Below are 22249 nucleotides of genomic sequence, written 5' to 3'. Positions count from 1 at the left end.
GTATTTCATTTTGTATAAAGGCTATTTAAGTGTTTTGGTGTTTAGTGACCTTAAGTATGCTATTTTTGACAGGCCACAAAAAGAAATGTTCCTGTAAAGTTCAGACCTATGTATACACATCTGCAGGTCCTTCTTAACCTTCTTTGGAGTTCAAGCTCATTATTTAAGTGGCACGATTGCTCTGTCTGGCTCAAATATTTCTTGTTCTTTCTAACATGTTGAGGCGGTTATTCTTAAATAACAAATCTAAACGATTGTGTTCAGCATATTTAGTGTGTCTTTTTGTATTGGTTCATTTATTTAGTGTGCTCTTTTATTTTTTGAAGTGCTGATTCAACCTGTTTACACTCAGCTTGTGTAATTAACTAGATTGTGTAATCTACCTGTAATCTATCAGACTTGATCTAGTTTAATATAATAAGACTCAAGAGAGCCAAACAACAACATGCCCAACAAAATGTTATGACAAATACTGAAATCATTTGTTTTTGCTTCATTTTATAGTAACATTTTTTTGCAATAATGTTCCATTATTAATGTTGGTTAATGCATTGCTAACATGAAGAAACAATGAATGATACATTCAGTACAGTATTTATTCAACTTTGTTAACATTATAGTTAACAGAAATAAGTTGTTCATTGTTAGTTCTTGTTAATGTTAACAAGTAGCGTTGGATTTCATAAATACATTTGTAAATGTTGAACTATGAGTAATAAATGTTAGAAGTATTGTTATTCTTAGTGAATACAATACCAGGTGTGGCCATTTAATAAATTATGTTTAGAATTTAACATGAAATGTAATTTTTTCTTGAAAGCCAGTCATAAAAAATCAGTGCAAAAAGTGCATGCACAATGAGAAAAATTATTCACTACTATGATTTACTAAAAATCTTTAAGTTAAGTGGTTGTGAACAATTTACTGTATATGGGCTGAATTTAAACAAACAAATGAAATTAATTAATATTTAATTTAATTTGTTTGTTTAAATTCAGCTTCTATAAATTGTTTGCAACAATGTGCAATGAACTATTTTTTCAGTGCATACACCACAGATGAACTCAAAGGACCATCTAAATTAATCAAATAAAGGTCTTTGTTTTTTTGTTTTTTTTACAGAATTATGTTGGTCATATATACCAAAGTAATAGAAAAGGATCATCCTTTTGGGAAAAGCTGAATATTAACGATTAGTTTGAGAATGTACATGCACTTGAAATAAAATGTCGCCACCTGGCTTCATTCATGAGTAGTTACAGGTAACTGTTTTGTTCAAAAGACAGATGGAATTAGAGGGTTAATTCAATAATTTAAAAAAATGAAACGTTTTTGCTTTATTTAATACGTATGCATTTGATTAAAATAATAGATTTTGTTATATTAGAGTCTGATGACTTCCCAGTATGAAAGAAAACTATTGTCATCTTAAATTTCTTTTTAAATACAATGGTCAAAATTACAAATCTTTACATTAATTGTGATTGTAATCAGGGTTATTACACCAAATATCACTTTATTTACTCTTCTGAAGGTTAATATGAATTAATATTGTTCATTAATTAATGTTTGAAAATGTTGTTTTTTTGTTATTTTAACCAATTCTTTTTATGCTCTAACATTTTATCTCATTTTTATTTTATTTTATAGACGAAATGTCATGGGAATTTTACAGAACAAATCAAAAATGACATTTTACTCAAACACATAAATTATAATTCCAGAGAAAGATAGGCCTATATTATAATAGTCTATTCATACTAAACCAGTGAAAACGTCAGACTAACTAAAATATGAAAACAATTAAGTGCAAATAAATATGTAGTTTGCTATTCTCTAAAAATAGGCTACCTGAAACTGAAGACAATAAGAACTGTATTTATCATGTGCCCTCAGAAGTGCAATCCAACCATCAGTGATTATGCAAAACAGCTGGCACATTCCCGCCAAAGCTGGTTCTTTTGATAGCTGGAATGAAGTCAGCAAAAGACCAAAATAGATCACAGTAGACAGATTTAGATTTACACATCAGACGATATAAATAATGTAAAACACTCAATATTGTTATGAAGCATTGGCGATGACATCAGAGTCCCCGATGATCACTTAGTTTCAGCTCTATCCACTCCCTTTGGCAGATATTTCTCTCCACCTCCATCAGCAGCAGACTTTTCCCCTCTTCTCCTCAGGTATTTTGTTTCGTGACTCGGCAGGATGAGCAGCACGTTGTGACCCTCGCCGAGGTGCTAGAGGCCAGAGGAGGACCGCTGGAGGAGGACGAGGTCTGGTCCCTCCTGCTGGGCTCCGCTGAATCACTCGTAGATCTTTCCTATAAAGGTAAACAATGACCTTGCCGATTTGTATTTTATCTTCTAACGATGAAGAGCGCAGTCCACGCAAAATTAAATGAGCGTGGGTTTGTTTTTCTAGGTCACAATATCTGCAACATTATAACTCCTGCATCACTGCTGCTGTCCGCCACTGGGACACTGGCGTTAAGAACCTGTGCGATGACAGATGAGGTGTGTGCCTTCACCGCCCCGGAGATGCTGCAAGGCCGTACCATCTCCACCAAGCTCGCCATGGAGAAGGTCAGCTTGATTCAAAGACATTCAGTGGGGTTAGACTAAGCTAATATTTTTGTCTTGAAGCTTATTGTCTGAGAGAGCCCAGTGAAAGGGGTGGTTCTTTTTTCTCAAAAAGTGAAGATTTTAAATAGGTTTTAGTTGGTTTTGCTTGTCAGATGGTCATCACCACAATTTTTGATGTACCAAAAAAGATTTACAATAAAGAAATGTAAAAAATATATAAAAATTTATAACATCATATTTCAATAGAAAAAGAATTGGAATCAAATTTTAAATTAAAAACTGTAGTATATTGTCATTTGTTAAGCAAATAACAAATAGACCAGTACATTTAACTTTCCTCAGTCAGAATTTGGATATTTGAATAATAAGATAAATTTAATAATAATAATAATAATAATTCATTCATTGATTTCTTTTCAGCTTAGTTCTTTTATTAATCTGGGATAGCCACAGCAGAATAAACCGCCAACTTATCCAGCATATGTTTTACGCAGCGGATGCCCTTCACTGGCCATCACTGGGAAACAACCATTCACACTCATTCACACACATACACTACAGACAATTTTAGCTTACCCAATTCACCTATACCACATGTCTTTGGACTGTGGGGGAAACCAGAGCACCTGGAGGAAACCCAACACGTGGAGAAACTAGTCCCTTTGTAAAAAAAGAACATTTGAAAAGTCATGGATAACAATAGTCAAACTAGTATTCAAATTTATTTTTAATATGGGCCACTTTTGGTGCTTCACACCTTTTTATTGGTCATTTTTTGTTTTAAGAATAAGCTCCAAGATATAGAATAATAGTTACTTGTAAACTGTTTTCTATATTTAACAACAGTACAGTATAGGTCATTAGTGAAAGATGACCTCACTTATGTCGGATTCTATTGTTTTCATGCACAGCTGTATGTTGGACTCATCATGAAAACTAATTGTTTGCATTAGACAAAATTGATTAGTCACAACAAATCGACAAAGATTACACTCAGTCTTAAAGCCTTTTTCAATGGGTTATTTTCACTATTTATGATGGCATAGCAGTCAAAATAGGACAAATGAGCTCATGTATGGGACAAAACCCCTGGCTACGGTCTGTAGGATTTTCTAAGTTGTAACAATTTGACTGATATGTAGAGTATGATAAAAGGGGCAGTTGTGGTTTACAGAACTTTAGTGTACAAAAAGAATGGTAGTAACATTTTAGGTTTGTGAATTAGGCCACAGTAAAAACGTGCATTTCATTAACTGGTAATAATAATATAGGCTTAGACTCTAAAACAAAGTGGTGTTTTTACGGAAATGCTCTAGAAGATCCCTCTTGGGTTCTGATCATACTGAGTTGGGGAAGTGATCACTTCTTAGAATAACCACTTTTATCCACTTTAATCTTTAAAAAAAGATAGGCCTACTACTGTAAAGAATGTTTTTGTGCAGTTGAAGGGTTTGCATGGATGAATGAGGAACCAATGCTATGTTTTTCCAAGTTCTGAAAATATTCTTTGAATATACTGACACAAAATATACTCTATAAAAAAAAAAAAAAAGGCATTTTATTTATTTTTTGTTTGGCTTTAATTCCGTTTGTTTACATGAAGAAGGCGGGTATGACCTAATATTGCTTCCAGCCCACTAGGGGGCGATACTAATGTTTTTGCTTTCACATTTTCAGGATGTATCAGGCACAAACCCTAATAATTAATGCAATGTTAAAGTCTTTTTTTTCTTCATCATTTATTTCACCCTCCATTTGTCCAAACCTGTTTACATTTCTGTTTTTCTGTTGAACACACAAGACAATATTAAAAAGAATATTGGAAAGCAGTAACCATTGACTTTCATAGTTTTTTTACCATGGATGACAGTGGTTACTGGTTTCCTAATATCTTTTTTGTTCAACAGCATTATCGCTATCACTACAGAACTGAACTACTGAACTATCACTTTGTGTACATTTCTTTGATCTCATTGAATATTCTATGCTAAACATATTTTAGCCTTTAATTCAATCACTTGAGAGTGAAATTAAATAATTTATGAGCTAATGACATGACATACATCCTTTAGTAACCTAGCACAACATTTGGTTTAAATGTATTTGAGTTTATTTTAGAAAATGATGCTTCTTTAAACTATGCTACAATTAAATGCCCACAGAGGAGATACTGATGACTTTTGTGCCATTTCTTACAGTTAATCGTGTATTCTCTTGGTATGACTCTATACTGGTCAGTTGATTATCATCTCCCTCAAAACCAGGTCAGTAAAAGATTAATGATCCGGCTAAATTAAACTGCTCACCTTCCATCAGAAAATGTGCTGGAAATGTGTTTTGTGCTTGCTCAGCCCATTCAGCTCAGTGACTCTCTGAATTGCCTTCTGCTGAGCATGTGTGAGGACATGGCCCATCGGCGAACAAACCTCAACTCTATCCTGGAGGTGTGCGAATCACACCACAAAGCATCTCTCCTGCCGCCTCCTAATAAAGTCATCAAACAGTTGGTGGAGGATGTCCTTCAAGAATCTGTGAGTTTAAAAAGGCCTCAAACTGTTTCATTTAATCATTTTAGAACATAAGACAGCCAATAATTGAACAAAGTCTTCATTTCCAGGTGGATTCGGGCTGCTTTAACTGAAAATGTTGTGCAGTTTGAGTGGGGAAAAGTCAAATGATCAGAGAAAGACTTCATGGTAGGAATGGCCTTTGAATACAAAAAACCCCCAAAAATAGATTTTAAGAAATTGTAAGAAGTGTTGTAAAATGAATTTAATAATCTTTTGTTTTTATAACTTTTTATGGTTCTTTATTTATAATTAATGCATATCTACATTATTTATAAGAGACCACTTGAACATTGTCTGTTTTTGTGGATTTACTGGATTTATTAGGTAGGCTTTTTGAATAAAATCTTAATATTTCTTTAAGTCTATGAAGTTTTTCCAAATTTTTCACAATTTTTCCGAATAATTTCTCTCTTTTGTTCTTGTTAAGAAAATGATAGTTGGTCAGAAGAGCAAGTTTTTATTTCTCGTGATTAAAAACTAGGGTTATCCCATCAAATATTGATTTATCAACTCTTCTAAAGTTAAAAACATCAGTATTGTGTTGTTCTAATACAGAATATTTTTATTTCTGAAAATATGGCACTTCTGTTGTAATTTTATTTAAAAAATGCTTTAATATCAACTTTCTTCAAAAGTGAAGTTATCTAAAGGGGTGGTTCACTATGATATTATATGTTAACTTTAGTTGATGTGTAATGTACTGTAGCTGTGTGAAACATAAACAACATCTCTGAATGTAATATGCTAAACGTTCAATGCAAAGGGAGACATTGGCTGTTACAGAGTTACACAAGCACTTCAGGTTACGTGCATTCATCACCGCGCATAGACCCCACACAGCAAAGGGGCGTGGCCAGAGTTGCTGTAGCAGAGAAGCTAAAATGGCGTCCAAACACTGCTATTTTTACAGAGCTTCTTCTGTTTCTGTATTTGGGCTTCCAAAGGACACCAACACAAAGAGAGAAGTGCTTACAGTTTAATTTTAATTATGTTCCAGAAAATTATAAAAAAAATATATAGCTCACATTTGACAAAGGACAGCTTCCAAGAATCTCTCCCAGTTCAGTGCTGGATTCGGCTAAAAACTCTGTGGACTGTGAGCCACAAGCTGTAAGTATTTTTATTTGTAAAAATGTATCTATTACATGCATAGTTTCCAGTTTTAACGGTTATGTTGTAGCGGGGACGTAAACAAGAATGTAACAAGGGCAAATGTGTTTGGCACTGCTTACAGTTATGATACAAATTCATATTTATCAGTCAAACCGCTGTAAATACCCACAATCTTCACCAGCGCTGCAGTGTCTATGCGGTTGCTATCCGAGCGTTTTACATCTCAAATATTGAACTACATCAAAGTATGATATATGAAAATATAACGTGATTTTTTTTTTTACAAATGGAGCTGGAGCACACATTGCTTTGCATCTTAAAAACACAACCAAGCCTAAAAAACACACTCTGGACCACCCCTTTAAACTTTGAATAAAAATTGCATGTAGTTTACAGAATAAAACTAAAATAAATAATTCAAATAAACCACAAATCCAGATAATTTGATCATTTTCAGATGGCCTCTTATTTTTTTTTCATGACTGTTTTACAGTATATGCATATGTGTTTTCAGTGCATATATGCAAATATAAGTTGATCTAGTGTTTACTGGAATTTTTTAGCGTGTCATATTTTTATCTGCAGGTCAAGCACTCTGCATGAAAAATCTAAGTGGGTGTTGAGATAGCGTATTTGTCTTCAACTGTATCCATAACTAACCATATCAACAGTAATCCAGACATATTCATATTACTATGTTTATCCTAAAAATCCATCCCCGCAGGTTTTGACCAATATGTTCGTACCATAGCACCAATGAAATACTGTAGTTTCCACAATAGGATTAATGGTTTACCTTAAACTGAACATGGGATTTAAAAAGTTGTAATTGGGCTCAAAGCGTTGATGCCTAAACACAAACCTGTAACGTGGTCTGATTGGCTGCTCTCCAGATTGTGTAACCTGTGCAGTTAGTGTACAGTATTACAGGTTAGTAATGATCAAATCTCTATTTAAAAGGTAAACGTGGACCATATTCTGGTTATACAGAGATGAACGGAGCTTGCAGGAGAGACTCGCAGACTGTCTCTGGACTCTGAGCCAAAGCAAGGTAAGCTGTTATATAGTTTAGGGTCAGATTTTTAAGTGTTTGTTTAAGAAGCCTCTCATGCACTAAATTGAAATGAATGGGCTCTATGCACAGCTAGTGTTTTTCAGCCAATAATGAACTTCCGGTGAAAGTTTTATGTGGCCAATTTTCAATTTCATAAGGTTTCTTTTAAAGCATCGAAGTTGTAATGTAATTACAATACATTGAGTTAAATAGACTTAAGCATCCATTGGTTGTTAAAGCATAAAAAGAGATGAAAGACCGTTTAAACACAGGCACCGTCATTAACAGCAGGCATAGCACAGAAATTCCATTGAAAATACTAGGGTAAAATTAATTTCCATATTTTAAAGACATGCCACGGAAAAATATAACTAATGCAGTGCTTCTTGTTTGGTCTGATACCCACTTTACATCGTATCTCAGCCATGCAGTGATGATCGTTGTTTTTTTTTAAAGAAATCAGATCTTAAACGCTGCAATTTTATATGGGATGACAAATAACGGAAGCCCTCGGGCTAGCTGACTCATATTAAAAGTCTGTGTGCAAATAACCCATTGGACTGATTTTTAAGCATTTTTAACCCAGTCTTTAGCATCATGTGATTCTTCTGAAATCAACCCTTTTTCAGTCAATCAATTTTTCTGTTGTTGTTGTTTATTTTTTTTAATAATGTTTATTGTTAATATACTTAAAAAAAATGAATATAAGGTTCAAAAGAAGAGCATTCAAATAGAAATGCACAAAAAAACTTTTATTAAATATCCACTCAAAAAATATTTAAAATAAAAAATTCAATTACTTAAGTTAATAATATAAATATGAATTATATAAATTATCTAAATAAAATGAAATATATAAATATTATAAACAATACAATTCAAGTTCAATATAAATTAATGAAAATAAGTAGTTGTGTATTTGTCAGGCATACAGTATATAGGCTTCTGTAAGATTTCTGTAATAGAATTATTAAACAGAGTTAGTTTTTATTGTTAAATAACCTGGTTTTAACCTAATAGTTTGTACATCTTGTGAATTCAAACTTAATATTGCTTGTTTTGCAAAGGCTTGGATTGTATTTTTTTAACTGAATAAATGTAATTGTTATTGCGATGAAGATATTTGTACTGTTTTTAAGTAGCTGGAATATGTTCATTTTGAAATAGACTTAAAATGTAAGCTTTTCCCTGATTTTTAAAGTGCAAAAATCATAAATATTCCTACCTGTTTCATTTATGACTTACACATGCATACAGTAGTTTAGATGTATATTGAGTTTATTTTTACTATTTACCAGATTATTTGCTAGTCATTAACTTAAATTGTTCCATTTCTCAATACAGTAGTCATTTTCATTAAGTTTAATTATTAATCAATAAGTCTGATTATTAAATTAATCATTAAACTGATTTATTTATCATTTTTAGGAATATTTCATCACCAGAAAACCTGGTCTCTCAAAAGCAGACCTAGTCAGACCACATCATATCAGAGCACATCAAGGTTAGTATTTGATACACACTTTTAAAAGTATCATCAGTACTGCAAATGTGACTCTCTGCTATGTTGTTATGCCAGAAATCCTCTGGGTCTTCCCAACAGACGAAGCACAAGTTTTTGGTCCCGAAGTTCCTGCCTAAGCTCTCCAAACAAAGGTGAAGTCCGACCTTCCAGTCCCTGCATACTGTGAGTGAGTCTGCAGTCAGTCTGTCCCAAAGAAAAGCTAAGGTAATGCACTTAATATTTGCGCTATACTAAAAGAAGATCCCAGGCTTATTCATTAGTTGCTAATTGTCCATGTTTTAATTGTAGAGTCTTGGACCTGAGTTTTCCAGAATGAATGATGAGCCTCAAATCGTTTTAGAGCTTCCGGGATCTATAGTGGTAAACCGTGTTTCAGTATTTTTGGTTGAACATACAGTATAATGCACTTGACTTTTAGCATTCTAAGGTTGCAAAGTTTGAGTCTCTGTATTTTCATCATCCTCTCCCTTCCTCTCAATCGATACAGTCGAAGAAAGGCAAGTCAGGTCTGTCTCAGAGGGAAGTTAACGTGATCATGCCAAATGAACAGTGTGTGCAGTGAAATGTGACATCAAGTCCCGAGGGAGAGATGTGTTCGACATGGTTGTGGCGCACGCTAACCTTGTGGAGCATTTTTACTTTGGCCTTGCTTTCATTGATGGTAATGCAATCTTTATCTCATATTGGCATGCTGTTGTGTGTTGTTAATGATTTGTACAAGTGATTGAGCATTATGTGTTCACATATAGATGGTGAATTTTTCTTCTTGGACCCCGAGACAAAAATCTCAAAGGTTTGCCCCAGATTACTGGAAGAAAGTGGCTTCTGCGACATTTACACTTTATCTTCGTGTCAGATTTTTTCCCTGATGACATCTCCTACATACTGTATGTAATTTTCTGCTGTTTAAATATACATCATCATATTATTGTCTGGTTGAAGATGTCTGGATTTGAGTTTTGTGGCCTTTTTCATGTCAAAAATAAATTTTGATACATGTGCAGTACACTGTATAACTTTTATAATGGCATATATATATATATATATTCATTCATTCATTCATTCATTCATTCATTTTCTTTTCGGCTTAGTCCCTTTATTAATCCGGGGTTGCCATAGTGGAATGAACTGCCAACTTATTCAGCACGTTTTTACGAAGCAGTTTTTGCGCAGCCGCAACCCATCTCTGGGAATATATATATATATATTATAATTAGATAATAAATCAAATATAATATATAGATAAAAGATTGTAAAATTAACATTAGAAGGATTTTTTGAAAGATCATGTCATACTAAAGACTGAAGTATTTTAATGCCTGCGTAAAAATGTATCTTTGCCATCATAACAATGCATTAATTTTTTAAATGTACACCTGACAAAAGTCTTGTATTGATCCAAGTTGTAAGAACAACAAATAATAACTTGACTTCTAGTTGATCATTTGGAAATGTGGCACAAGGTCGATTTTAATGATGAATCATTGTTGAACTGCATCCCAATATCACAAATACTGCAGAAGACCTATTGGAACCCGCATGGACCCAAGATTCTCATAGAAATCAGTTCAGTTTGGTGAAGGAAAAATCATGGTTTGGGATAAACATTCAGTATTGGGGTGTGCGAGAGATCTGCAGAGTAGATGGGCAACATCAACAGCCTGAGCTATCAAGACATTTCTTGCTGCCCATTCCATTACAAACCACAGGAGATCTTCAGCAAGATAGCGCTCCTCATACTTCAGCCTCAACATTAAAATCCTGAAAGCAAGAAGGTCAAAGTGCTCCTAGATTGGTCAGCCCAGTCACCATTCATGAACATTATTGAGCATGTCTGGATTAAGATGAATGAGGAGGCATTGAAGATGAATCCAAAGAATTTTGATGAACTCTGGGAGTCCTGCAAGAACGTTTCTTTGCCATTCCACTGCACCATGACTTATGTTCTATACTGTACATGTGTCTGTTAAGTGACAAAACTTTTATCTAAACAAAGTCAGACTCTTACTGACCTAATTAAATAATTTAATAAGCGTAATCTAGAGGCCTTTGCCTTTCATATAACCCACTTCTGATACCAAATGAATCAACTAGCAGTCAAGTTATTATTTGTTGTTCCTAAACTTGGATCGGCGACAGACTTTTGTCAGGTAGTGTACATTAAATAGAAAAGTTAAATATTTTGCAATATTGCCATTTTGATCATGTCTTTGATCTGTTGCCTTAATCAGAGTAAGATTTCTCAAACAACCTCAAACAACCTCAAACTTTGAATGCATTTGAAGAAGTCTTTGTTCACAAAAATTAACCAAAAACTTCTTGACAAGAGATTTATTTTTTTTTCCAAAGACCATTATTTATAGTGCATTGCATATTTCTCCTTTTCTTTTATTCTGCTCACAGTTTTCTCTTATTATTTTAAAAGGCATATCTAACTTACTCGACACCAATACTATCTCCAGTTGAGGAAAGACATTCTGGCGGACAGAGTGCACTGTAATGAGGAGACAGCGCTGTTTTCTCGCTGCGCTGGCACTACAGGCTGAGTTTGGAGATTATATGGCTGAAGTGAGTCAAGTTTTAATGGTTCAATTTAACTTTTAACTAGACAGTATTCTGTAATATCACACGACTTTTTTTAGGTTTACGGGAAGAATTATTTACAGACGGAGCAGTACGTCTCTAAGGAGAGTCATAGAGAAAGTGGCCTTGCCCTGTTTGAGAGAAGAATTGCCAAGGTTACATGCCAATAATGCCCAGATGCTTCCAGAGGAGGCGGAGACAGAGTTCTTAAGGTTTCTTCAATTTTAAAATGACTTTATATACAAAAATGGTGTCGTTCAAATGACTGGATGTTTGATGGTAGTCCTAAATATATTCATGTATAGTCTATTACGTCTTTATAGATTGCACAGCAGCTACCAGAGTATGGGGTGCTGTTTCACAGAGTTGCCCGTGAAAGGAAACCTATTATTGGAGAGCTGGTTTTGGGAATTTGTGCCAAAGGAATTTCGGTTTATGAAGTCAAGAATAATTCTCGGCTGTTAAGCCGAAGATTTCACTGGACAGAAACTGACAGTCTCTCAACAAGTGTGAGTTTTGGCTGTATTTGGCTGTTTATTACTTCATGAAACCCAGTCAACAGGATTTTTATGGATGAAAACACCTTTGTGATGTTTTGGGTGAACGATTTTCCAATGATTCTGTCACAGAGACGAAAATTTACCATTGAGTGCAGCCCAAGTGGAAAGAAGCACTCGTTTGTGACGGAGAGCTCGAAAATTGCCACAGTACCTCCTGAACCTGTGCTCGGCCCCAACACAAGTTTCACAGTGAGATGACCTCACGCAGCTGACCTACTGTTTAGCTTCAGGTGTGTAGAATTATTTGAAGTAATTTGAATCCACGGGGTTCTAAAATGAATTATTTATTTAATTATTATTTATTAGATTTTGGCTATGAATAAATAATATATATATATATTATATATATATATATATATATATATATATATATATATATATATATATATATATATATATATATTTAAATTATTCTTAAAATCATTTAAATTATAAGACTATTTTATAATTGACTGTGTAGTTAAATCTTTCTTTTCTTTTTAATTAGTTTTAATTTCTGTTAGGGTTTTTGTTTTTTTTGTTAGTCTCACTGAGTCTCAATACTTCTCATATAATAAACGAACTGAATAACCCTAACTCTAATTGATAATAAATAATTCGTCCTATATCTCTTCCTAGATGACAGCATAGCAAAATATACAATCCATATGCCGTGCTCGACACGAGCAGATAAAGAGGCTGTCCTGCTCAGAGATTGTGCTCAATAATATCGGTTCTGAATGGACTACCAAGTGACTCTATAAGCAAGTCTTGCGATGACTTGTCGGCGAAGATTGGAGTTCGGATCCAGCAACACAATGAAGTAAAATTACAGTCCTGAGTCAAGAGCTCCAGTGAACCAAAAGACCAGAGCCAAAGCAGCAGGTAAGTTAATCGATTTACTCTGTACACCCAATACACAACCAAATCTATATATTAAAAAACTGTTGTGTTGATCTTTCCTCAATGCAGCCCACTAGAAACCTTCAGTCCCCCAGTCTATCGCATCATGTCCAATGTCTCTTGCAAAAGCAGGACTCAGAGGTTCATTCCACTACCTCATCTATAAGAGGTAAACAGTGAAACTCCCTCTGGTTTTGATTTGAAAAAGTCATGTTTTTTAAAAGACATTTTACAATATTTTTATTATAAATATTTAGCCATGATGTTATTCTTACAATTTAACATAATTAAAATGTATTTAAATGTATTAAAATGTATTTATTTTGTCATGTTTATTTTAGTTTTTCCTACTTTCTGTTGTTTATTCATTTCAGCATTTTTATACTAATTATTATTTTTTTAATTCAGTGGACACACCCACAAGAACAACCCCAGAGAGAGAAATCCTCTGTGTCACTTTAAAAAGGATGCCAAACTTGGCTATGGTAAGTAAAAAGAAGCATGCATCTTTTTACATTAAGCATTTGCTATAATGGTGCTACAATACACTGAGATATGCCTGCTGTTTTCAAAGGTTTCGTAATAGTCGGGGAGGACAACACAGGAAGTTAGATCTTGGAATTTTTATTGCATCCATCATTCCTGAGGTCCAGCTGATAAGGATGGGAGAATTAGACCAGGTAAAAATCGGGCCATGCCTTCTTGTATGTCAAAAGAAAAATGAAGAATCCCAGCTTCTTTTTGTTCATGTGTTTTCAGGTGGTCGGCTGATCTCGTTGAATAAGATCAGTCTTGAAGGGGTGACGTTTAATGTAGCAGCTGCCATACTCCAGAACAGCCCAGAAGAAGTGGAACTTATAGTGTCTCAACCCAAACGTATGTCTTCATTTTTTGTACTTTGTAATCCATTAATAAAGATGAAGTGTGTGGTTTTTCATTATTATATTGTGCAAAAGCATGAAATTGATTTGTATGTCAACTACACCAAACTCAAATTTTCTGAATTTTTTGTGTTTAAAAAAGTCTAAAATACTGCTAATAGACGTCTAAACATACAGGGTAAACATGGATACATTTTGCTGTCAGTGAAAATCTAATAGACGTCAAAACTAGACTAGTCATTCCAATAGACAGGAATGAATGAATACACATGTGATGTCTGTCTAATCTGTCTAGTCTAGTTTTGACTATTGTTTGACGTCTATTAGATTTTCACTGAAAGCCCACATTTAGGCTTGTTTTAGCCTAGACATCTGTCTTTCAATGTCAAGTAGAAGTCTTTTAAATGCAAAATTGCTTGGTGGGATTATAAGTACAGGGTTATTATAGCATCAGCATAATGCAAATTCATTTCAGGCCAAATTTTGTAGTTTTTGTTCTTATATTTTTGGAGGTATTTGTGGAATACTGACAAAATGTTTACACAGTTAGAACCAGTTGTTCTGTTGAGAAATGAAAACTCATTCATTGTTCAGTTTGAATTTCAGATATTGTTATTTTTTTACATGCCAAAACAGTGTATTACTCACTGCATGACAGCTAAATCTGAAAAAGCGTAATGGGGCATGTTAATGTTCTGAGATAACTATAAGTGAGCATTACATCTATATTTTGATATAAACTACACATTTCACCATTAAAGAGTTAGTTCACCCCAAAATGAAAATTCTGTTAGTAATTACTCACTCTCATGTCGCTCCAGTCCCCTGAGATGTTTATATTCGGAACACAAATGAAAATGTTTTAAATTAAATCTGAGAGCTCCCTCCTCCTCCATGTACAGCAACAGTCCAGAGACATTCAAATCCAGAAAAGGAACCAAAACATTGTCTAAACATTCTGTGTTTTGACTGTAATCATACGAAGCTGCAAGAAACACCTTTGTGCACCAGAAAAAAGGTAAATATGACTTTGTTTGCCAGTGTTTTTCTCTTCCTCAACTGGTTGTCAGGATGCATGTTTACTAAGGGCACTACAAAATATTGCCATTAGAGTTAGCAGCGCAAGACAAAAGCAAATGTTGCTTGTAATAATGCAAAGCCTGGTCCGATTGTGGGACACTTAGGTGAAAACAGTCGTTTTTACCATTTTTGGCACAAAATATTGTTTGAGGAGCTTTGCATGATTACAGTCAAACCACTGATGTCAAATCAACTGTTTGATAATATTTTAGTTCCTTTTTGGGCTTGAGCAGTTCTGTTGCTGTCTATGTATGAGGGAACTCTGATTTTATTTAAAATATCTAATTTGATGGTCGAATGTCTCAGGCTATTGAACAACATTAGGGTGAGTAATTAATTACCTAACCGAACTTTTCATTTGGGTGAAACTAATCCTTTTAAACCTAAAACCACTGTGAGTCAATGTCTTCATGCTTTTCTCATGAGTAGAGGATCTTCGGGGCAGCAAGACTTCACTGGCTCCAAGTAATTTAGGGATGATGCTAGAAAGAAGCTTTGGCTCCCAAAGCACCCTGAGTGCCGAGTACAGACCAGTGATGGAGGAGCTGGAGGAGACCCTCTCCAACATCATGGCCCCTAAAATCAACAAACGGATGCACATACCTGTGGTCCGCATTCTGGATATTCAGGTGATTTATAGTGATGCAGTTAACATCTGGAATGTATCAAAACTAACCACTTTTTTAAATGGGAGGACCCTCTTTGAATGTTTTGTTAATTGTTTATGTTCATCCTCTCCAGGACGAGATGTCTAACAGTCGTTCTGGCTTCAGTTCGAAACCAGGTGCAATAATCTACATGGAGCTCCGAAAGGATCAACGGCAGTTTTGGGAATCAGTGTTTGCTGTGAGTTTTTTACTCCGCATGGCATTCATGTGAGTTCTGACATATTGAAACAAAGAGGGTGATACCATTATTTTAATTTCTAGGGGGGATCAACACTAATGTACATCACGGAGGAATCTACATCAAAGCGTGATAGCAGGAGGAGCGGCAGATCAAGATGGAAGAATACAGATAGGTTAAGATCCATCATTATTTATAAAACAAACATGCTCAGTATTCTGAACTCAAACTATTCTGTTGGCCACACTTTTTTTTGGAATAATGTTACAATTTTTAATTGTAAGTAAATCTAAACTTAATTCTTGATTACCAAGGCTGTTTATTTGTTCCCAAAATGCATAAAAATGGTAATACCGGTAAAAATTATTACCAGTTTTAAAATCTTTTTATGTTAATAATTCACAAGTAATTTCTGTGATCTTAGAATAAAATCCATGTTGAAAACAGTGCTGCTACTATATTTATCACAACCCTTTTATGAATCAAAATTTATTCAATTAGAAATCGATTTTTTTTGTAATTAATATGATTCATATTTGTGTAATTAATACATGTGAATTAATTAATGCACTTTCCCTTTTTAAACAATTCAATGCATACATGCTGCATAAAACATACTAATGTTGAATTAAACCTTACTGAGATGAACAGTTAAGATATGTGGACGTTCATCTTTTTGACGATGCACAAATATGCCTGAAATGTTTCCTAACATGCTAATGATCATGAATATGCAAATCCAGATGGGTTGTGAAGCATGATTGGTGTTGACGCTTAGTAATGTGTGAATATGTGACAGGTGACAGGCTGCTGGAGGTGGACGGATGTAACCTGGTGCCGTCACACACAGGCAGGCGGTGGAGGAGTGCCTGAAGAGAACCGGAGAGGTACAGACACAACCATATATTTAGTTACATTTATAGGGTATACATTAGGGCCTGCACGATATTGGAAATATCTGATATTGCAATATTTAATTTTTTATTATAAATATTGTGATATGAATACAGTTTCACAAGTAGTCTGAATAACACTATTGATGGTTTTCTGGGTAGTCTAACAGTATTCAGGTAGAGAATTGAATAATCACAACGCAAAAAATGCTTTTCTTACTTTGCTTTGTCTGATTTCTAGTCTAAATGTCTAAAAATTCTTAAATCAAGTAAAAATATTGTTTCATTTAAAACAAGTAAAATTATCTTCCAGTGGTGTAAGTAAAAATATTGTTTTCACTTTAAAATGGAGATATTTGGACTAGAAACAAAAAAATCTAAGTAAAATGTTTTGTTTTTTTGGCATAAAACATATAAATTCTGTAAAAATACAGTAATTAAATACAATTTTGTAGTTCCTGGTCAACTATAATTCAGATTCAACATTACATATCCTGTCATGTGACTATTGCGAATATGCACATTGTGATATCGATGCTGAAACGATATATTGTTCACAGGGCCAGATTAAGAACATATTGGGCTCTGGGGCTATAGCAAACCCAAGAACCCCATTATTTTTTTGTCTCACAAAAGTAGCATTTTTTACTATTAATATATTATTATTATTTGCTAAGTTAATATTTTTATCAAATTTTCCACTATTTGATTTATATTTGATGTTAAAAAAGTCTTATATCTCACTGAAGTAGGCATAGGCTAATAAGCATACAAAATTAATTCAAAATCAGCAAAAAAATTAAGAAAAAAAACACACATTTGCAATACTTCCTAAATGAGTGCTTTTACAATAAAATAGGGCTATCTTTAAAAACTTTAAACATTAGCTGAGCAGAAACTCCCTAAAATCTCTTTAAATCCTTAATTCTATTTTCTCATTTGGTCTTGAGTCAATCAATACAGAAGGTTAGCATGTTTTTTCTCAGATATATTGTCTAATGAAAGGCAGCGCCAATATTTGAATGCTCTGAAATATTACTCATTTTTATAAAAGGGGAAATTCATTCATTTAAAAGTTTGCTTCTCTAATTGGTTCAGTCAGATTTAAGCATGTATTTTCTTGCAATAGATACTCTGCAACGATGGACCTCTCGATAGCTGTTGTGTAGGCTATTTGATTTGGTTGCACACTGTCTCGGTTATACTATTTGACGGCCAGGATTATGCGAGTGAACGGCAAGACAGCCATTCGTTACGTGTCCATTAACATATACAGAATGATTCCGCCTATGCCGGCTCTTCTCTTACTGCACGTTAATAAGAATACTGTTTGAAGCTTATTTTTTGTTCTACAATGCACTTGGTTAGCCTACCTTTAACTGGACCATTCTTGTGGTAGAGCCGAAATAAGGAACTTTCCTGAGATAAATGGACATCTGGTCATCCTTACTGGAGACTAAAAAGCCCCACCTAGCCTTATGTTAATCCAGCCCTGATTGTTCAGCCTTAGTATACATTTATTTATTTATTTATTTATCTATTTATTTATTCTTATTTTAACTGTATCTCATATTAAATGTAATTTTAAAAAGAATGTTTATAATTAGCTTAAGTTTATATATCAAATTTCCATATTAATCTTTGTTTGATTTTTATCAAATTTCATTTAGATTTTAGTTTTATTAAAAATATTATAAAAATCATATTATCTTTAGTTTAATTTTATTCAGTTTCAATTTGTTTTCTTTCATTTAATTACCATTTAAATGAATTCATGTTTATTAAGTTATTAAAATTAGTTTATTTTAGCTTTTTATTTCCATTAACAAAAATGAAAATGTAAAATTTAAAATGAACACAAATTAAAAGATTTTTAGCCACCAGTAAAAATTCTGACTCTTCCCAATAAAGTGAAGTCTAGGGTTCACTGACACCAAAAACTGAAACTATAACATATAACATATTCTGTTTATCACAATCACATTTAAATGTAGTCATTTGCTGTTTTAAGTCCTGAGCTCTTTAACCCTTAAAGCATAATTAGTGTTTCAAATTGGACCCTTCCATTTTCATCTGTGTCAGATATATAGACCCTGGTGGCCTAAAGATCTGAATATGTAATGAGAATAAAGCAACTCCTCGTATGTTATAGATGTAAAGGGAATTATGTAGTTCTTTTAGAGTTTGTTTTATTTAATCTTTATCATTACAGCTCTCATTCTTGCTTGGAATGGTATCTTTATTTTGCCTTGTGAAGTACTGTTTAATCAAAAATAGAGCATACACGTTAAGTTTTGTTTTAGTCAGCCATTAAAGAGCAGTCACTTTCATTTAATCTCAACTGACATCTTGAGAAGTAACTGCCGTAGATGTGAACTCGTGGGTGCCAAAGGTCTCAAGGGCCCTTGCCCCTTTCCTCAGCATAGCTTTAAGACAACAGCACCAGCATCTCTAAGTCTTCAGGGTTTTCAGACAGCGTAAAAGAAAGATCTAAAGTGACACGCCGTTGTGAAAGCATGTGTTAGTTGTTATTTTTGTCTGGGTAATAAGACTTTCTGCAGAATGACGTTGAGGCTTGTGTGTCATGCTGACACACTATAACATTTAAGCTGCCTAGTCTTCACTAGTTGGTTTAGGTAACCAGACCTTGTGTCATGCATAGTGATGACATTGTTCTCTATTCACTCATACTTTCTGGGTCCAGATTAAGAAACTCCTTGAATAGCTATTCATGTTAGTCACATGACACATCGAAGTGAATTTTTTGCAGCAATCTCTGGACTTTTTGCATCCCGTATACCAATATTTTAATGTTTTATAAAAGATGAATCACTGTATGACCATTAGTGATAGGGCATATACAGTACATAAACATTACTATCATGATTTCAATAATATTGCAGCACACTGTGAGTGTAAAGCAGCATCATTTGTTGTTCACAGGGTTCCTACTCTAAGCCAAATAGAAAAATCCCTGATTGACTTTCACTGTCTAAGAAGCTGAATTTCCATTAACTGTATTGAACACTAGGCAGACCAACAGGAAAATGAATCTTTTATTGCATGTTGTCACATACAGTTGAAGTCAGAAGTATTAGCACTCCTGAATTATTAGCCAGCCTTTCTTTCCCCATTTTCTATTTAAGATTTTTTCAACACACTTCTAAACATAATAGTTTGTTCTGTAGACAATAAAAATATATATATTGCTTAAGGGGGCTAATAATATTGACCTTAAAATGTTTGTTAAAAAAATTAAAACTGCTTTTATTCGAGCCAAAATGAAGCAAATAAAACTTTCTCCAGAAGACAAAATATTATAGGAAATACTAAAATTCTTTGCTCTGTTAAAACATCATTTGGGAAATATTTGAAAAGAAAAAAAATCACAGGAGGGCTAATAATTTTGGCTTCAGCTGTATGTTTTGGTCTCTGTGCTATAGCCTGAAACAAAGCTGGACTGGTAGTTAGATTAAATTGTATTATTTAATCCCAGGGTTTGGTTTTTTAGTTAGCGTATAACATTAATACAAGTAAGACATAAAATAATGATATATTTAATATCCCTGTATGACCAGTGGGATTTATTAATATTCAGGCACCACAAGATTTCAGCCCAAGTGACTGCCATTTGACAATTCAATTCAATTCATCATATTTGTATAGCGCTTTTACAATGTAGATTGTGTCAAAACAGCGTCACATAGAAGATTATTGTAAATAGAAACAGTGTCAGTCTCATTTTCAGAGTTTAAGTTCAGTTTAGTTCAGTTCAGTGTGAGTTAATTTTCAGTGCTGAGAGTCCACTGAAGAGCAAATCCGTCAATAAGAAAATAGACAAGTAAGAAAATAAATAAAATGACTCTGAAAAATAGACTAACCATAATCAAAAAGTTATAGAAAAATTACATCATGCACTCAAAAAATTATGTTTGCTGTTTGTTCAAACTACTACTACTGTTTAAAATGATCAGCTCAAATCGATCGTGTGAAACCCAGCTTTTTACATGGTGATAATTGGAAAGTAACATTTAAAATGACAAATTAACATCACTGATTATTCATGAGCAAAGAATGTCAAATTCCCTGACTTTCAATGTCTAAAATAGACCTGTTAAAAATCCATGATATTCCAGAAGCTCTGTGGGAACCTTGTGTTCATTTTTTTGTCATCTGATTTGGAAACTGTATAGACTTACTAAGCGGATAGGTGTAGCAGCCATTGTGTTTCATTAGGCGAGTGAAGATTTAAATATGTTTTTCAGGTGGTGAGTCTGGTTCTGGAGCGAGAGCCTCCGGTGGTCCTGGACACTTCCAGCGCCTCGTCCACATTGGAGAGACGAAGATCTCCTTCACCCCTCAGTGCCCCCCTGAGGAGAGATGTGCCCCTCCAAACGCCCTTGTCTGTCAGGACCAAGGACTTCAGATTTGTGTCAGATGGTGAGCTGGGGATCAGAGAGGGGGAGAAAACACTGCAAAACATTTCAACTCAATCTGACAGCTACACTGTGCTAGTTGTCAGACCCACAGTCTCAGCTCAGTAAGACACAGCCAAATTTAGATCTTGGCCAGAGGAATTTTGTTTTTATGTGCATATACATATGTTTTACATCAATTCTGACATTTATTCGCACATTTTCGCTTGCAAAATGGTGTGCATTTTAAAGAGACAGTGCACCTAACATTTTACATCAATTTACACACCCTAATTTCATGCCCAACTTACCTGATTTACATGACTAACTTTCTGTGGGACACAGAGTCAATTTTAGAAAGGTGTTGTGAACAGTTTTTATAATGAATGTAATGGTGTAAGGATGAATTCAGTGTGATCTGGGCTTTCAAGTGTTAAAATAGAAAGCAAATCAATCATTTGATAATTTATTTAAACATTTGAAATGCTTTGACAGCAAACTGAAGTAAATATAAAATGATTAAACTAATACTTAAATAAACAATTTACGGAAAGCTAAACAGAAAGAAAAAAGACAACAAAGCACGACAAGCACAATATACTTAAAATAAAATGTTAGATGAAAACCTTCAAATAAAAAATATATATAATCTAATCCTGTATGTATTTTTTCTTTTATCAAAACTAAATATATAACATACAGTGTATCCAGAAAGTATTCATAGCGCTTCACTTTTTCCACATTTCTTTATGTTACAGCCTTATTCCAAAATGAATTAATGTGATTTTTCAGGTTTTTTATTTTTAATAATTTTCACATGGTCTTTTTGGGCATTGTGTGTAGAATTTTGAGAAAATAAATGAATTTAATGCATTTTGGAATAAGGTTGTAACATAAAAAATTGTGGAAAAAGAAAAGTGCTGTGAATACCTTCCAGATGCACTGTATACATACCACATACCACTGTATGTACAGATAGACAGACAGATTTTTATGAGCTTGCAGTCCAATTCATCTTTCAATGATAATTTACCCCTCGCTAATTTAACAGCTAGGACCAGACCACAGAGTCAAAAAGTTTAATCTGTCCATTTGAGAAACAAATCATTCAGAGTGTCTTTATAAACCAGATTAACGGTTTCATTCAACAGCTCTAATTTATAGCAGTCATTTTGGAAGTTAACAGCCCCAGTCCTCATTAATTACAATTATATTAAACAGTGGCCAGGATATATTGCAATTCATAAACCATAAGT

At 33.8% G+C, this 22249-nt stretch overlaps 1 protein-coding gene across 1 annotated transcript in view; it reads left to right on the top strand.

Moving 5' to 3' along the window:
- The first annotated feature begins 1921 nt into the window (after positions 1-1921).
- Positions 1922-22249, top strand: part of ptpn20 (protein tyrosine phosphatase non-receptor type 20) — a 40720-nt gene continuing 20392 nt past the window's right edge. The window contains 38 exon segments of the mRNA XM_056471452.1: positions 1922-1978; positions 2139-2337; positions 2431-2591; positions 4790-4855; positions 4943-5122; positions 7267-7277; positions 7279-7325; positions 8757-8832; positions 8908-9008; positions 9011-9057; positions 9142-9213; positions 9341-9407; positions 9410-9514; positions 9603-9649; positions 9651-9765; positions 11290-11369; positions 11371-11421; positions 11496-11543; positions 11545-11647; positions 11758-11945; positions 12066-12140; positions 12142-12168; positions 12170-12226; positions 12615-12712; positions 12714-12798; positions 12948-13047; positions 13287-13367; positions 13453-13482; positions 13485-13520; positions 13523-13558; positions 13638-13754; positions 15269-15468; positions 15581-15689; positions 15769-15810; positions 15813-15860; positions 16485-16517; positions 16520-16572; positions 20844-21018. Coding sequence (XP_056327427.1) covers positions 1922-1978; positions 2139-2337; positions 2431-2591; positions 4790-4855; positions 4943-5122; positions 7267-7277; positions 7279-7325; positions 8757-8832; positions 8908-9008; positions 9011-9057; positions 9142-9213; positions 9341-9407; positions 9410-9514; positions 9603-9649; positions 9651-9765; positions 11290-11369; positions 11371-11421; positions 11496-11543; positions 11545-11647; positions 11758-11945; positions 12066-12140; positions 12142-12168; positions 12170-12226; positions 12615-12712; positions 12714-12798; positions 12948-13047; positions 13287-13367; positions 13453-13482; positions 13485-13520; positions 13523-13558; positions 13638-13754; positions 15269-15468; positions 15581-15689; positions 15769-15810; positions 15813-15860; positions 16485-16517; positions 16520-16572; positions 20844-21018 — 3223 coding nt within the window.

This window comes from Danio aesculapii, chromosome 13 (genome assembly GCF_903798145.1).
Source record: "Danio aesculapii chromosome 13, fDanAes4.1, whole genome shotgun sequence".
NCBI lineage: Eukaryota > Metazoa > Chordata > Actinopteri > Cypriniformes > Danionidae > Danio > Danio aesculapii.
This window is presented reverse-complemented; position numbering and strand designations above follow the sequence as displayed.